This window comes from Gambusia affinis, linkage group LG06 (assembly GCF_019740435.1).
Source record: "Gambusia affinis linkage group LG06, SWU_Gaff_1.0, whole genome shotgun sequence".
NCBI lineage: Eukaryota > Metazoa > Chordata > Actinopteri > Cyprinodontiformes > Poeciliidae > Gambusia > Gambusia affinis.
Window position 1 is genome coordinate 6,796,249 of NC_057873.1, and position 18,610 is coordinate 6,814,858.

Consider the following 18,610-nt stretch of genomic DNA (forward strand, 5'->3'; position numbering starts at 1 on the left):
TTACAGAGAGTCAGCTGCCATTTATTTTCTGTCTGTTTCCTTCGCACATCACAAGTACAATGGCATCTGGAGTGCAAGTTGAAAACCAAGTGAAGGACATCATCAATGAAATGAAAGTGGTGAACAGTACAACTCAACATAAAGGCATTTGTAAAGGCATTTTCATGTATTTGCAATTCCAAGACACATGATTGTAAACTAAAGTGTATTCCATACAATGGAAACAAAACAAAGCTAAGTCTAAATTATTTTTCTTAAACATCTCTAAAAACTATTTTATTTGTCTCGTAAATTATATCCAGTATACTGCCTAAAAACATTTACTCCAGTGCTATACTCTGACACTTCCTTTTATTAGAAACAAGACCAACCAGTTATCTCAAAAGACAGCAGCACAGGCCAGAAACATGATGCTCAGCAAATTAAGTCTGAAATGGTCCTGAAAAACTATCCAATCTTGTCCACTGCCTGCAGGCAGCACAAACTCTAGGGCTAAAACTTATTGAACAAAGATTCTCTTGTACTACACAAGAAGTAAGAAACGCGAGCCATGGATTCAGCTTCCCGGTACCCCAGAGAGTCAATCATCACTAAGGATGCAAGGGAAGGCAGGGGGAAAAAAGACAAAGAGAGAGAGGGAGGAAGATACAAGCTGACCAGAGACGCACTGTAAAGACAGGGAGGAGGGGCCCGCTATATTAATGTGCTGTCGGCTTCCCTATGCCATGTTGGGTTAGCTAAGGGATGAAGGGAATACTATCCTCCGGTGTGACGGAAGCACTCTGAGGTTTGGTGGGTTTTTGATGGCCTCCAACCAAACTAAGTACACAAAGAGGTCAAGGATTTTTGCACAAAGCCAAAAACACCAGCAGCATCTTTAGGCCACAAAGGTCATGGTTCCAAAAATTAAATACGGTGTTTGCATTTGCTCAAAATGAGAAATCCCTACTTGTTATTACTATTGCAAAAGTAAGATTTAAGAAGCCTTTCAAAAGTAATAAGAACCTTTAAACTTCTTCACATCGTCTTATTTTACAACCACAAACTTGGACTATTTTTAACTGTATTTTGTAATAGAAAAGCAGTAGATTTTAAAAAAGGGAGAAACTATACCATGATCTCCACATCTTCTAGCAAAATCTAGAAGTATTTTCTTCATTTGCATTTGTATTCCTTTCCCCTCGCAACACTTCATAGTGCTACTTTTTGCTGCATTTACTGCTGCAAGTCTTTTAGAGTATTTCTTTCAACTTTGATCTCCTACCCTGCCTCAGCTGAAGAAAACCTTCCCCACAGCATGATGAAGTCACCACCATGTTGCAAAGATGGGATGGTAAATTCAGTTTTATTTTTATTTTTTAAAAGCAATTGTATTTTGCATTAAGTAAAAAAAAAAGAGTCAGCTAAGACTTTTTAGGATATGTCTCGCTGTGTCTGTAGCCAGCAGTCTTCAAATCCTGCCCCAGATTCTCAATTGCAATTAGTTAAGAACAAAATCAGTTCATACTTTGATTTTGTGCAACTTTGTTTTGGTCTATTGTATAAAATCCTAATAAAATACCTTATAGATGGGGTATAATGTAAAATAAACTCTTTTTTTTAAAACTTTATATCATGTTATAATGTTATTCCCTCATTACAAACACTCTTGGGGTGTAACTTTTTCTCCCATAAAGTGAAATCTATTGTGACAAAGCTCCACCTCGGAGTTAGTGTCTCCATACAAACTCATTTTCAGTCCTACATGCCTAAGAATGATTGTAAACGGCATAATAAGAATCACTGTTGTGACAGCATGCTGAAAGCAGAGTGCTAGGAAGAGTAGGAGCTTCTTAAAGAGACAAAGGTCAAATTATGGTTCATTCATCCAGCATTTTAATAACAACGTAAGGTAACAAAGTTACTTGTCTGTGCCATAAAATGGCACAATGTTCCTAGAAAGTCTCTAACAGTGCTCCTTTAAAGTTTGTGTTGCTCTGTGAGAAAGTGTGAAAAAGTTCAAGGTGTGTAAACAAGGCACTGTAGCATACAGAGGTGTTATTTTGTAAAAAGCCCAACTCTAATCAGCTGAAATAATTATTCTGGGAACAGCCTGCATCAGGATGCATCTGATTAATGCTAAACTATTATGCACATTTCTATGCTAAACACCATACAACCTGTCAAACCTGTACTGCGCTGTGCTCTTATTTTGAAAGTTGGCACAGTTTAGCAGATTACACAGAGCCAACAGTCTGTTGGCTGTGATTCCTCTGAGAGCGAGGAAGGGAGGCCATGAATATCTCTTAGCCACACACTCGACATAGGCCAACGCATAAATCACGGATTCAAGCTGAGCTTCATTGAAATTCATTACCCTTCATATCAGGGGAGCTAACTATTGTGAGTCTCTGCAGTCGGCGAGGACAGAGCCGGGTTCAGGAGCTGCCAGTTTAATCAGCAACTTGCCACGGTCTCAGAGGATGCTCAACACCTTTGAAAGATGGTAGGCAGTAGACAGAAAGATCCTCAGCGATGGAGTGAGTCAAGGTAAAAAGACAGACACGGCTGCTGGGTTTTTACTTCCTTTGCTTTCCCCATATGTGGAGAACTAAAGCATGCCTAGCACAAGCAAGCAAGGACAAATGGCTTCAGGTTCCAGAGGGTTGCAACACAAAACATTCACCAGAACATATTTTAACCCAGATAAAGGCGTTCTGTTACTCAGATAAACAGGTAAACTTTGTCACGTGACATTTTTTTGGCTCCTTACATGAGATTAGATTATATAAGTCTTTCTTGTTTTAAGTCAGTTAGAATAACCTAAATTATGTTCATATGCTAAACCCTAGAAATGTTCATGCATGTTCTTAGTGTTTGTCTTTAAAATGCATAAGACCGGTTTTGGGCATCATTCGTTTTGATCTTTATCCACAAGTTTTGTGACAGAGTTGGTCAGATTTATAGTCCACCTCAGTCACACACCTTTTCAGCTATGCTGACCAATTTTTTATGGGACTGATTTCCAGGCTTTTATATGGCCACTTTAAATCACTGATGTGAGCTATTTTGTAATTTGGCAGTATCCTTAGGGTCACTGTCCTTTTGGAAGATCCATTTATGCCCTAGCATTATGTCTGATACTTTGAGATCCTTCAATATTTACACATAATGTTTCTTCTTCATGATACCATCAAATTTATGAAATACTCCAGTCCCTCCTGCAGATAAGCACCAACACACAACATGAGGCTTTTCCCACTAACAGATGGTGTTCTGATGACTGCAAGCTTCTTCGTTTTTACTCCAAATGTAATGATGGTCTGCATGGCCAAAGAGTTGAATTTTAGTTTCATAAGACATTTATACTTGTTTACAATTGTTTGAACAGAATGTGGCACCTTTAGCCATCTGGAAATTACACCCAAGAATGAACCAGAAGTCTGGTAACACTGATATCTTTCATGAAACCTTAAGATTTCCCTAGGAGGCAGTTTGTTTGAAGTATTACATTAAAATGCATGTACAGCAGTGCCTAAAATTAACTTAAAGCTATTAAATAAGGCTAATCATAGTAATCATAGGCTTACAAATACATGATATCACCATCTGGACTTCTCAAAATTGTTTAAAGTAGGGGTATTATGAGCTTTATATTATGTTATTATTGTTCCTACAACAAAAAGGAAGAAAAGAGCCTGAATAGGTAGCAGCATCTTAAAGAGACAGAAGCTCAATTTTAAGGCATCAAATTGCAAAGCCAAATTTCTTCTAATTTGTGTTTGCTACATACAGCATTTTCATAAAACCTAAATGCAACATAGTTATTTACTGTGCCACAAAATGGTGCTACATGTCTGGAAAATACATAATACTGTCCTTTTAAAAGCAAGTGTACTTATAAAACTAAAGAAAGTAATTCCAAAATTGTGTATTTTTTGCCTTTTAGCAAATAGAAAAAAGGGCTATTTCTAACTGTCCTAAAACAGGTCCATTTCAGTCTTATTTAATGTCAGAGAGTGATGAAAAAAAGGATATCTGGTTTCAAGTGTGTGTTTTGTTATGGTGGTAGACAGCAAGAAAAGATTCCATTTAATGCATGTAGAGAGCAAAAGGTTGTAAAACGACACTTTCTTTTCCACCCAGTGTTGCCAGAGACAACGAAAATAATTTCACCGTGAGTGTCTTTTAAACAATGCTGCTTCTGTTTCACCGTCTGCCTGTTCTGGATATTGCACACATATATTTCTATACCTGTGCGGCTCCATTTGAAGGTCAACTCCATCCCTCCACAGCTCAATACGATTCAGGCAGGCGGTGGATTCAATTTCTGCTGAAGGGCACTTAACCGGTGACCCATTTTAGAAGGGCCCCTCTGCCTCCCTCTGAGCTCCCGTGAGCAGATCGGCTCCTACACAAATGAACAGAGCCGGGATTCTTGCTCCGACTATCTCTGCCCCACCCTATCCGACGTACTGAATACTTTATCTAGCTGTGTTTTCTCTGATGCAAACCACAGGAGGGCTTTGCGCACATCCAGTCAAGAAGAACTAAGCAAAAGCAAACACGGCGCTCTTCCTTCCCTCCCTTTCTCGTGTCGTATCATATTTTAAGCATTGAATTACAGTTGTTGTTGGAACAGCAGGAGGAGCGCAGTGCATCTCCTGCTCGTCTTCACTCGAGGACAGCCTCTCATCGATCTGCTGCCTGGCACAGCCACTGTCACATATGGACCGTGGCCCGAGAGCTTTTAATTAAAGAGCATGTGAGAACAGCTCCCAGCTGCCATGCCTGCGAAAGTCGACACCTCGGGTCCTCTCACACCTTGCTTAATACAGCCGCGCTAATCAAAGGTGCTTAAGGGAGAACAAAGAGCGATGTACAAAACGGAGTCACCTCCACAAAGAAGGACATGCGTGCGTAACGCAGTTGCGTGTTCACTCCGGAGTCAGAGTGCAGGAATATTGTCCCGTCTTTGATTTATGGTAAGCAGATGGAAATTGGAGCAAAGCGTGATCAAAAAATGGGGACTAGCAGGAGGGGACAATCATACTTTGAATTGTATGCAAATGTTTCCCAGACGCTGGACCCCTGATTCGCTTGGAAGACACTCAGGCTAATGAGGATATTAAGATCTCTCAACGCCCTTCTCAGTGGCTTGGTGGGATCGCACTGATGTCCTGATTTTGTAATATTCTGTTTCACCTTGATTAACCCACACTCTCCTCAGCCACTGAAATCTAGCTGTATCTCTTACTTTTGCCCCAGTTCCGCACTGTTTGCTGCAGGGTGCTGCAGGCTGGTATTATAGGGATTAGGGATAGCTATTACAGGTTTCATTAGCAGGGCAAGCCCGCGGCACTCACCTATGGCAGTGGTGAGGAAGGAAACGGTTTCGGTTTCCTTCCCGTCGTTGTAGACGGCCAGGTGCCAGATGCCCGAGTCCATGTACTGGATAAAGCCTGTGTCGTGTGTGGTGATTGGTACGAGACTCCGCTGCAGAGCTGCAGGCCCCTCCAGACTGTGAACATCCTGGGCCAGGAGCCGCCGCCCATCCAACAGCTCTACAAAGTCAAACTGCAGACAGAAAGTGAGAATGAACTGATGGATGGACCACAGACATGCCATTAGGAGTGACACATGAGACTCCAGTGCTTTCAGCCCCACTTTATAGCAGAGCATCATTTGGTGTGCATGAATAACTCATCATCATTCCAGAGGAGTTTGAGTTAAGCCTTGACACAGCTCAGCTGGATGGGCTGTGATAATTTCATAGTCCAAATATCTGACATGAAAGTCTTGTTTGAAATTATTAAACTGAAAAACGGAAAGCTGGGGAAATTAAATGTAAAGTTAGTGTTTACCAAATAACATCTGCTCTGATATGCTTCATATCAGTGGAGAGTCAATGAATACCAATGAGGCAGCATTTCGTTTTCATCCGCAAAATGAAAGAAATCCTGAATCGTGTGCTCAGTCTTTGGATGAATACTCGACTCTGGATTATTTTCTCTGAAGTGAAAATGGAGAGGGGAAAAAAAGACCAGACTGATTTTTCAACTGAAAAAAAAATATGTCGGACTGGATATTAGCGAAAACAAAAATCCTACTATGTGCAATTTGCTGAACTCATGTTGTATTCAGAGCAGAAATTTAAAGTCTGCAAGGCAAGATATCAGAAATGACTAATACAATACACATTTCATTCTGTGCGACACATAGATAGGAAATTAGTGAAAAGAAAAATCTTCTTCTCTTGGCTCATGAGTCCGGTCTCTTTGTGATTCATTGATGGTACTAAACCTGAAAGAAAATTGCCATAAATTCCTTTTGCAACAAAAAAGGTGATTCATAATACAACAGAGATATTCATAAAGAGGTTTATACTCATGACACGCTCCAACATGGTTAGTCCTTTTTTAAACAAAATTTAATTTGTTTTCTCTGGTTCAAAAAAAAATGGAAAAAGAAGAATATTACACTGTGTGACCATGATTGTAAATTGTTTCACAGCATGGCATTTATAATTCACCCCTGACTGTATAAAAAAAGAAAAACACAGAACTAGTGCAAGAAATTCTTAAATATACCACCACTAAACTGACAAGACATTTTAAGCCCTGTTTTTATAGCATTGCAGGGTTCCTGCAAATTTGCATTTTAAAGTTCAACACTTTTCCAGACCAATTTTTCTAGGAGTGCGTAGAACATTCTGTGAAATCTGAGTGCAAAAAATTATCATAGGGGGTTTTAATAGCTATCTGTTCAACAATTCAGAAAACAACAGGATGTTGAAACTCATTTCAGTTTCAGCAGATTAGTAAAGGGCTATGTCACAGCTTTTCTGGTTTCTGGAATAACTTAATGCTGCTGTATTTGAAAGTCTAACATTGAAATACGCTTAATTTGAACAAGATTATCATAAAAAAACTTGGATACTTTCCAATCACAATTAATGATCTCTGATAAATTTATGATGTATGCAATAAAAAGTAGTGGCATTGCTACGCTTGCCATTAAAATCTTCATTTATGTATATATTATAAAGTTTAAGCCATGTAATATATATGTAATATACATGGCTTAAACCTTTACCTAAGATCTTGTGGCAGCAAATTACATGTGGAATATACCATTTTTGTCTTCAGAATTAATGTGCACTTACAGTGTACATGGATTTTGGCCTTAGTCAAAAAACAGAGTTGGACTCAGGCTGTGGAGTGAAATGTAGAACTCTGGTTCACAAAATGAGGTACCAGTGGAATTTGGCATTTTGTAGTATTGCAAAGAAATTCTGTCTTCTATTTGTAAATTAAGTGTGGACGAAAAGATTCATGACAGCAAACCCCAAATGAAATGTCAGATGACAGTTAACATTAGAATCTGGATCAAACTCAACTGTCTTCCAATTTGAAATTCAAAACCTTTGAATATTACTAAAAGTACAGTGTCTGTCTGGAAGTCAAGACTTCTGGGGTCGTTCTGTTTATATTCTTAGGAAAAATGGAATCCGGATTCAAGCTTCATCTTTCAACCAGCTCTGCAGCGTCAACAAATTGCCACTTAGCTAAACTGTTTTTTCTCTCTTTAAAAGGGAAGGTCACACAGGTCCAGCTTAAGAACCTCATAATTTAAAAGCAAAGTTAACTTTTAGCAATTTTATTTCATAATCTAAGACGCAACCTGAGTGGGTAAAAAAATAATAACACATTTTTGAAAGTCTAATATTATTAGCATAAAGGGAAACTTTATGTCCTATATGAACTGCATATCATACAGCACTTTGAAATTCCATTTAGATTCTGGGGTCATAGTTGGTGATATTAACTTGGGAGTTTTAAAATGCAATTTTTAAGTAAAAAAGCTGCAATTAATCTGCACACTTTAACTGATAATGTGTTCATGAATAGCTTCAAAAACTAGACCTCAACTGTTTTCCAGCGGAGCCCCGATTGGTCCAATTTGAACTGTTCTTCATTTATAAGAAATTGTGCAAATTAAATGTAGCTTCTGTGAAGCAATCCAACAAACAATAGCAAAGCAGGTAGTAAAGAAATTTGGGGGTTCGATGTGAAAAGTAAGGGGTCGTCAGCAGATATGGAAGCAAAACCCAAACTGTGCAAAAACGAAACAAAATTGCCAATGGTTTGACAATTAAATCAAATAGTTGACTAAAACTAATAGGTGACAGCAACATGGCAGACGTAGTTCTCCTTGGGAAGTTGGTGCTCATAGTTACAAGGGAGCAGTAAATTCAGCTGAAACAACCAAAACAAAACCAATATTGGTCTTAGCATAAACGTAATACCAAACCACGCCATGTTTGTTATTTATTGGACAGATGGCAGTTCGATGTTGTAAAAAAGAAGCCACCATTGTCAGATTTTTTCCGCTCTGGAACTGTCTCCCAAAATGCTGGGTCTGTGTTGACACCAACCATGTATGAATTGTTTAAGACAAAATCATTTTTATTTTTAGCATACTGAATCACAAGGAACAGATATAAACCATACCAGGCATGGTCAGTATAAAAAATAAAAAAAAGCATTCTGGTTCCCCAGGCCTTCCCAAATTTGAAAATGATCAAATTAAATTCCATACTTTTCTGCTTATTATGCAGACTTTTCCAGTCAGCACACTAAGCACATTTACAAAACTTACAAACAAAATATACTGCAAAAAATCCAATACAAATGACATTTCATGATTATTGTAATATTTCCCACCTGTGTGTGTGATGGAGGAAGGCCTCTTCTTCCATATATTCCCACTAAGGCATTTTTGCTGAGTGAAACGTTAAACTTTAGGTACATGGGATGATCGATGAAGACCTGGGATCTCCAGAAGATACCAGGAGGAATCTGCTGGGCGACCTTGCGTCCCACGTCAATCTCCCCCATATCTATATAGCTGTCATCCGGGAACAAGCTGTCCAATTTGCCTGCAATGCACACAGAGTTAATCGGTCAAAAAGATCACATCATTAATCCAGAGAGCAGAGGAGCAGTGAGGTTCGGTCTGTGGAGGCAAGGGTCTGACCATATCACAGACATTTAATCACATTGCTGACAGCCAGAGAAAAAAAATATATAATGAATGATCTCTCTGACCACTGACAGTGATTACCAGATACACAGGAGAGTTTATATAAGTGAGAAAAATCTGACTGAATTTCATTTTATACAGTGCCTTGCAAACAGTGTCATACCCTTAGAACCTTTCAACTTTCTCAGCATAACTGTAACATGAAAGAAAGAATCCATGGTTCTTAATTACTTTTACAAATAGAAATCTACAACGTGTGACAGCATTCCAGAGTAAAAACTCTGGAGAGCTATCTTTTGCTGCAATTGCAGCTAAAAGGTTTGTAGGGTGTTTATCAGCTTTGTGTATTTAGAGGCTGAAATTACTGCCCATTCCTCATTACCAACCACCTCAAAATTTGTCATATTAAATGGAAAGTCTTACCACAGATTCTCAGTTAGATTTAAGTCTAGAGCCTGAAAAATGAACATGATTTGATGAAATCCATTTCATTGTACCTCTGACTGCATGTTAAGGATTCTATCCTGCTGGAAGATGAATGTAAACTCCAAGTCTACCCTCCATTCATCTTCCTATGAAAGCTGAAAAAGGAAGATCTGAGAAAACCATCGACCAGCCTGAAAATGTGAACAGGCTCTGATTGGTTGTTTCTGACCGAGGATGTGTTTCTGCAAATGGCAATAGGAGCTATGAGAGGAGGCAGAGGAGCCTTTTTGTTGTAGATTATTTGTCTCATATTCTAGTATCAGGACATTTTTATAACATAAAACATAAAAATGTTTAATCACATTGCTCACATAAAAATATTTAATCACATTGCTGACAGCCAGAGAAAAAAATATATGATGAATGATCTCTGACCACTGACAGTGATTACCAGTTACACAGGAGAGAAGAGGGTGACTTCTCTCCTGTGTAAGAAGGAGAGAGAGAAAAAAATTATATATATATTTAATAAAAATTAAAAATTGACACCACCGGTTTAACACTGAGAGGACGGTGTTATGCAGATATAAACCCTTCATAGAACCTTCATACAAACACAAAGATGGACTCTACAAATCAGATGGCTTATAAAAACATTTTTACACAAAACGCTACTAATTTACTTACAGTAGAGTAAGGGATGCTGAAGGCAAATTGCCAGCCACAAATTCCATCTATTTGTTTATTAAAAAATATTTACATCTATAAAACCCTAAAAGATACAGGGTCTGTAGTTGAGAAAAACATGTGAATAAGTTTAAACAGGAAGAATGCTTTTGCATGGCAATGGATCTGTCTTAATGTAATTAAATTATTTTTAAATGAAAAACCAAAATATTGGAATATTTGTTTTTAAGAAGTATTTACAGTAAAAGACAACCTGTTATTATTTTTGTTACAGTTATAGAGTAATAATACAGAACAGAGGTGATGAAAAACTGTTAAAAAACAACATTCTTAATACAGAGAAGTAAAAGGAGTCATTATAGTAAAGAGGGAACTTAGTTGCTATCACCTGCTTGGGTATTAGAGAATTTACCTGCCAAAATCCCCCATATGTTCCATAGCACAACTTTTATTGGACTCAGCGGAAATAGCAACATCTGTTTGACTGTGTATATGAGCTAATTTCAGCAGCAATGCCGGCTACAGCAGACATCCATACAATCTCCCCCCAGGACAGGGAAGCAGACACGGCTTTAGGTTACACGTGGCACAGCAGATGGAAGTCCTCTCAAAAGTCCATCAGTGACAATAGGGGTTTATCAGGGAAGGAAGGGCACACTCCCCAACTCCCCGATCGGGGCTTTACATAATACTACAACCCGCTAGCTCAGTTTCCACATGCAGGGAAATGGTGTGTGTGTGTGTGTGTGTGTGGGTGTGTGTGTGTGTGTGTATTTATGCAGCACTTTAATGGTGTGCTCATCAGACTGTTTAAATAAATTATAAGGTGAGACCAGTGATAATGGCTCTTATAGTTAAATATTTTTTTTGTTCTGCAAGTAACATAATGTCCTGATGGAAAGAAAAGGTTGGAAGAGAGGGCTCTGTGCTGTGCATCATCTTCATTATACATTAGGTAGTTGAGCATTGTTGCTGGTGACAGCAGTGGAAAACGAAACCATTAAAAAAAACTACAATCATTGATTTGCTATCAGCAGTCGTGGCTGTGCAGGCTTTGGGGTTTTGCTGTAGTCATGCTTGTTGTTACCTAAACACACTTTCTGCTGTCTGGTAAATGAAAAAGACAACGCCTGGATTCATCTATATGATAATAACCTGTCCCCCACCTACTGTAGTTCGCCTGTGGCAAATCACATGGTGCAGATCTGGGGGCATTTGCTCAAGAGTGGAGCAGAGGAAACTTTCCCTGACTTGAGCAGTTGGTACCAAAGGGTGAGCACATTCTTTCTTTGGTTGCCAGGAAAGGCAGTCCAAGCTGGAAGATGAAAGGATCACATCCGTTCTGAAGGGGACAGAGTGGCTAATCCCCTTCCAGCCCCTAGATACTCCATCCCTTAAGCTGCCCCATATTCTTCCTCCAGGAACAAACAACACTTTCCCACTTACAACAACTTTTATAGGATTACAATGCAGATCTCTCTGCATACCGTGGAGACAAGCAAGTGCAATGTGAAGCTGTATGACAAAATAATTATAAACTTGCATGAGCTTTGAAATGCCATCTGTAAACTAAGATTTGAGAAGTTTGCTGTTGAGTGTTTTTCTAAAGAGGGCGCAACTGGGAGCTGTGCCAAGCATTGCAAAACTGCAGATGAATTTAGGTAGCTTTATTCGCAGCATACAACGCCTTGCCAAAGTATTATAGAGCTCTTCCCTATTTTGTCACTTTAGACCCACAAAATTCTGTGCATTTTATTGCCATTTATTTTGCAAAAGTGGGAAACAAATGGCACACAGTTTAACTTTTTTCACAAACAGAAATTAGAAAAATGTATGCAACTTCTTTGCATTAACAAACCTAAATGAAATCCAGTGAAGGATGTTAACTATCAAAATATCTCACAATAAAACTAAATAATAATTTATAGATTTCCTTTAAAACATGTGTTCCTTGACTTTTTGTGTTTTTTTATTACACAGTGTCCCAGTGAATAAATTTGAAGTATGTGGTTGTATTTTTGCAAGGCACTGAATGAAAAACTGAAAAGAAAGATCAGAAGAGTGTACTTACTGTCCTCTTTTCCCCTGTGATCTGGGATCTCCAGCCCCGTGTTGCCTAGCGGTGGTAAACTCAAGTCTGTAGGGAATGGTAGGCCACTTGTATTATCTTCTGACAGCTGGTACATCTGTCTTTGCATGGGTTGGAGGTGCCAGTTTAACCCCAAAAGGTGAATGGCTGGAATATTAAACAAAACAAGAGAGAAAAAGTTTGAATGCATTCTGTTAAGTTGAGTAAACTAATCACTTTCCATAAAATTAACCCGAGTGGATGAGATTTTATTGAAGAATGCAGGACTCGGCTTAATGGTTAATGGCTCTTTCTCCAAAGTGCTGAGTGCTAACGTTACAGGATGAATTGTATCGCAAGCCCATGGGACAACATGTGTCTCTCCACACCAACACTGGCATGGTCAATCCTCTGTGTCTTGTCATTTTCCCAACCCTATTACCTTTATGCTTCCCTACAAAACCAAAGGACAAACCTGGGGGGGAAAAAACGCATCAGCAGAGAGAAACCCGGGGTGTTCTGAGTGAACAAAGCAGATGAATCACAAAGATATTTTACAAGGTCGACAAAAGAAATGTCCTTTAGAACAATGGTAGAAGAGCACAGCATGGAGGAGGAGGGGCTGACCATGACAGATCACCAATAAGAGAATGGACAAGATGAGCTTACCAAAGCAAAAGCCAACGTAGAAGGAAATAGTCAGCAGAAAAAGGCAATGCACTCAATACAGCCATGTCTTTGTTTGGTTGGTTCACTTAAGCTTCCAATGCAAATAGCAATGCAATTTAATCAGAAAACTACTTAACAGTTGAGAATCCAGCTGGGGCAAAATAAACATCTGCATTCGATAATTTATTTTCATTAAATTTTTTTGTCTATAGAGAAATTAAGGTTGAGTCTTCTAAGTACTGCAGGGAAAATGAATAAAAAGATATCAAATTGTATGTTTTAACATCTAAACTTAATTCTTCTATCATGAATTGTGATTGACTAATCTGAATCACCTGACAATCAGCAAATTAATGAGAACTAACATCTACTTTTGTTATCCTTTTGTTGATTAAAAACTTTCTGGTTATGCTAAAAAGATTGAAAAATGAAAGTGATAATAAAATGATAATGACATGAGCTTCTAAAATTTACAGCTAAACCTAATGTTCTAAACGACATTCAAACACCTCACTATAAGATGTTCCATCTCACTGACTGTGACTTAAAACTTACAGCATTTCTGGTTCAAATATCCAAGTTTAACAAGAAATAGAGGAGTGTGATATCACATTTTTATTTTTATCTTTACAGATTTGATATTACGCAAAATACATTCAAGACCTGTTGTTGCATCAGCCCTGTAGACCACTCAGGTCGTCTGCTTCTAGTCTGCTCTGCATTCTCAGAGCCAAAACCAAACATGGAGATGAACCACAAATCTGGAACAAACTGCCTGAAAATAGAAAAACAGCTGAAATACTAAGCAACTCTGAGACAATGCTAAACAACAACCTGTTTGGAATTCTTTTCGATCCATAATCACTGGAACATTGACTAACATATTTGATACCGATGAGTTTGATTGTGGCACTTGACAAAATGTAATGTTTGTTAGTGGTTTCACAATTGGTGACTGCATGATATTTTATGATGCTTTTTATGTTTTCATGATGTAAAGCACGTTGAGCTGCCTTGTTGCTGAAGTGTGCTAAACAAATAAACTTGATTGATAATACATTAAAAAATAAATGAATAAATCTAAAATACAAAAAATTAGAAAGATGTGCAAGGTTTTGCATATGTTGTCATCAGCTTGAAAAACAATAACAGCCAAGTTACTGAAACGTGAGGGTAAAATAAACGAACCCTATTAAGTTTCTTTACAGCATAGAAATGATTTTTGGTTTTTCAAGAAAACACAATCCAACCATAAGCAAATGTCTAAGCCTCCATATACCACTATAGAATTAGATAAGCATTGAAGACAATAAGAAAGAAAAGAAGTCCTCCAAAGTTAGGTGTTGGAAAAGTGAAGAAATATTTCAGTACAAGTTAAACAGGCATGCTAATAATTGTGGAGGTTCAAAGTAAAAAAAACCCCAAAAAACAAGAGCTAAATCACAGAACGAAAGCCTGGATTGAAAGAAGGTGTTCTCAGCAATTGACATACAAGTGTGTTTAGCAAACACAATCACTGTAGAAATCACTAATATACAAGGTTATTTTGTCTGGTTTCTGTGTGTGAAATGTCAGAAAATCTAGAATCATTGGCTGATCAACCATTGGCTTCCCTAAACACATTCACCAAGAAAAATCCTATTGAACAGAAACCTTATTTGATACCACGTCCTTAGGCAAACTGTAGGTTAGGTGAATATCTATCAATGAAAACACAACTTCAACAATAAGAGTTCAGCTGCAGTACCAGCATCTGTTCTCTGCTCATTCTGCTTGAAGAAGTGACTGTGTCAGTGGAAGACAACCAGGGGAGTGACAGATGGTGTTGTTTGTCATTTTGTAAGCTCCCAAAAGATATTCTTTTTGATCTGTTGAATTATATTGACTGACAAAACAAAATAATAAAAAAACACAACTATGTTGCTGAACCCTTGCAAATTCACCAGGCATGTTGTCATTCAAAATGTCTCGGTAATCAAGTGTTCCTGAGCTGTATTCTTTACCCCATCCGTCCCTGGAGAGTCGAATGGATTCTTTAAGACTTACGTCAGTGTCTACCAGGTATTTATTATCAACAGAGCATGGAGGAGAAACAGAGAAGAAACTTGGCAAATACTGCCAAGACCTCTGATGATAGCCTAAAATGGACGTAATATCAAGAATGACTGAAGGCAGAGAAAAGATGTCTGAGTAAGGAGGACTGCACTTTGTAGCATCTCTGCTTTGTCCTCAGTACACGTTGTGCCGTCCTTTCGCTTATCTCTCAACAGGAAGTTGGGTCACGCCATGTGCCAATTACAGAACAAAGGTAGTGTAGTTGGAGACTTCTAAGTCAATCTGAGGAAGTCAGAGCACGGGTCATCTGCCACAGCAGTAAATGATTCTGGTGCCTGTTCATGGCACTTTTTAACTGGTTCACAGTTCAAAAGAAACTATGATGACAGGAAACTTTCTTGTCATTTTCCAGGATAAAACCTAAATTCAATACAGGCATCTAAAGCTGTAAGTATAAAAACTAGTGATGGAACTTGACAGTTAAATAATTAATCGCGATTAATATAATGAAAAATTAAGCAACATTTTCTATTCAAAACCATTTTTGCTGCCAAATTATTGAATATACAGGCATATGAACTAATAAAGTATATGTATTATTTATAATCTATTACTGAGGTTACTTAACCGAATTGATGCAAAGTGTTATTATAGCAATTCAGTTTTCAAATATTTCAGGAACCATCTTTTCCAAAGTCCCATCAGATTAAACATGAATCCCCGGTGGGGCAAGAAAAGCAATATTGCTTGTACAAATACATAGGTTCAGGTCATTAAAAAAAGCCCAATAATAGTTAATTGTGTCAAAAAATTTAAATGCATTACAATCTAAGTAATTAATTAATTGGAATTAAAGCACCGAAGTCCTGCACCTACCAAAAATCAAAAATATTTTTAACCACATGGCTTAGAAGTCTCTAAATCCACAATTTCCAAGGTGATAAATATGACATGACACAGTTCCCAAGCTCATGCCTTCCTCCGTGCACATGGAGGAAGGCACATAAAAACAAAAACCCGAAACCAAAACCCACTCAGAGGAATGAATCATTCTTTAAGTTGAAAATCATATTACCGCAATAAAAGCTGAAATTAATCTTTACCAGGCATCACACTAAATGTGGAGGGTGCTGTTTGTAAATTTTCTTCAACCAACAATTTATAGGAGGCAGCAAGTGCCGTGTTGTATTTCTGACAAAACATTAAACTGGCAAGAACCTGCCTTTAAGATTGTCTTGAGTTTAAACTGCATTCACATCAGCCAATAGTGTATAAATAATTTTATAGACTTTACTTAGGTTAAATCTCCAAGCTTAAATTTCCCTGTCGGAACAGAACACCTGAATTTCCCCACTGAGGGACAATAAAGGATGTTTCTATTCTATACGATACAATACTAACACCGACGTTTGACTTAAAGTCTATTTCTTCTTGTAATTCTGCTGATAAGTTACTTTACTCTTAAAGGAATGGAATAAGATTGAATAATTCCATTAATTGGAATTAATGCATGAATATTCCACTGGATCACACCCAGACATCAATAATCAATATGCCTGTCAATGACAGGAAACCTTTTATTTGAAAGCAGCCAATGTCTATTCAGATCTTAACACTAACCCAATTAAACTGTTGCAACTCCTCACAGTTGCACCTGATTTTGCTGTTTTTTCTTAAGTTACTTTTTTGTTCATGTTTAACTTTTTTTCCATTTTGAATATATTGGTATGGTTAAATTGATATGAAATCTAGAAAACATTAGACAAAACAACAAATGTTTTAATATAATTGATTAAAGTATTATCAAAGGATTCATCTAATCCAAAATCTAATACAGTACATTCCACATAGAGGGGCATATTCTGAGCATTCATATCTGCTAATATTTCATTGTCATTTCTGTAATGTTTCATTTCTGTTAAAACTAGGAAATGAATACCATGATTAACAAATTTCTTGTTACGTCCACTAAGCTTTCCATTAAAATGTTTAAACAACTGTAAACAACTTCTAAAGAAATTACTTTTTGTGACACAGCCTTGTGTGGGAGGCTATAAGTGATTGTCACCTGGACCTACGTGAGGTCAGCTATATACTATATACTATATACTATATATACGTGTTACTGTGTAAGTCATTAAACAGTCAAACAGTGAGACTTTTCTATTAAAATTGGTTTTCAGTGGGTCATATCTAAAATTCTAACTGAAAATTGAGTTTTCATTTGCTACGAGCCATAGTCATCTAAACTAATTAAAATAAATGATGGAAATCTATAATGAATATATATAATACATGAGTTTCACTTTTTTGAAGTGAACAACTGAAATAAATTAACTTTTCAATTATATTTTCTAATTCATTAAGCTGCATCTGTAAAAAGATACATTTTATAAGGTTTTGGCAAAATTAAACAGAATCAAACCGTTTTATTCTGAATTACTAAGTACAAATCTATGTTATAAGAAATGTTTTTTTTAGTTTGAGGATCACAAAGTCAAACATTTTCTGGGGCCCAACCTTTTCGTCCTTGACTGGATACCCATGGTGAATGAAAGTGAACACAGGAGGATACTGATGACCTTAAAATGAGGAACGTATAACAAATGTGCTAATGAGCAAGCAACCACAGAGAAAATAGTGCCATCAAAAAACTCCCGACCTTTTCTGCACTTCAAAATGGGTCAATTTAACCAGCTGTGTGGAAAAAAGAAAACCAAGCTGAAGTCAAAACATCTGTCATGAGCTGTAATTGCCTTTATTAGACATCTCATCCAGAGGTCCCAATTACAGGCCTCAATAATTAACTGCACTTGAAATTAAATGTATTTTCTCATCAGCCATTAATTAAAAATGCCTCTTGTGCTTGATTGAAATTTTCAATCTGAGGGTGGGGCTTGGTCTCCAACATGTTTACTCGTGCTGCAACAGGAGATGGTCGAGGTGTAATTGTATTGTCTGATTAGGAGCTGTCAGCCAGGTCACAAGCAGAACGTGCAGACTGAATGCAGCAACCTTCTGATGCCAAACCCAAGTCAAAACCAGAACTTGGTCACATCTTTTGTTGCTAATTAATAGATAATCGCCACAAGAAGAAATGCATCGGTTCCTACTTTAGATTTATACTGTTTTGAATTTTAAATTAAACTCTAAGTGGCTCCGCCAACAAAGAAATGAGTAAGATTTTAGCTTATTTAGCCTCAAGGTGAAGCAGAAATTATAGCTTTGGTAATTGTTACAGCCCAATGAATATCTATAACAAATGTCCTCGAAGAAGAATGAATTTATCTCCCTGATAAAGGCTGTACAGAGGGATCTGCCTTTTATTCCCCTCATGCAAATCAACTCCGGCCCCATCATCACTCTGCTACTTTATTTCTTTCTTTATCTCTGGGAGATTGAATTCAATAGTGACACCATTTATATGTTAAAAAGGTATTCACTGTGAAATAGATGCACTGTTATAGCATAAAATGTAATAAAAGGAAGTGGAAATGAACTGTTTTCATGCGTTTACAACACGGGATTCAATATAACTTTAATTACTAATCAAAAAAGCTGAAAAACAGATACACAGCGCATATTTAAAAGTAAAAACTTTACATTAAGTGTTTTTGAAATGAGTTATAAATGGAGATAATATAAGGATCTGAACCCATTTTGCTTGAAATTAATACTCTA

The 18,610-nt window shown here is 37.4% G+C and overlaps 1 protein-coding gene across 8 annotated transcripts in view; it reads right to left on the reverse strand.

The window, feature by feature from the left end:
• Window positions 1-18,610, reverse strand: part of tenm4 (teneurin transmembrane protein 4) — a 225,673-nt gene that overhangs the window by 88,965 nt on the left and 118,098 nt on the right. For all 8 annotated transcript variants that reach the window (XM_044118604.1, XM_044118610.1, XM_044118609.1 and 5 more), the window contains 3 exons: window positions 12,209-12,373; window positions 8,706-8,920; window positions 5,346-5,556 (listed from right to left, as the gene is read on the reverse strand). In XM_044118604.1, the coding sequence (XP_043974539.1) occupies window positions 5,346-5,556; window positions 8,706-8,920; window positions 12,209-12,373 (591 nt within the window). The remainder of the gene's footprint in view (window positions 1-5,345; window positions 5,557-8,705; window positions 8,921-12,208; window positions 12,374-18,610) is intronic.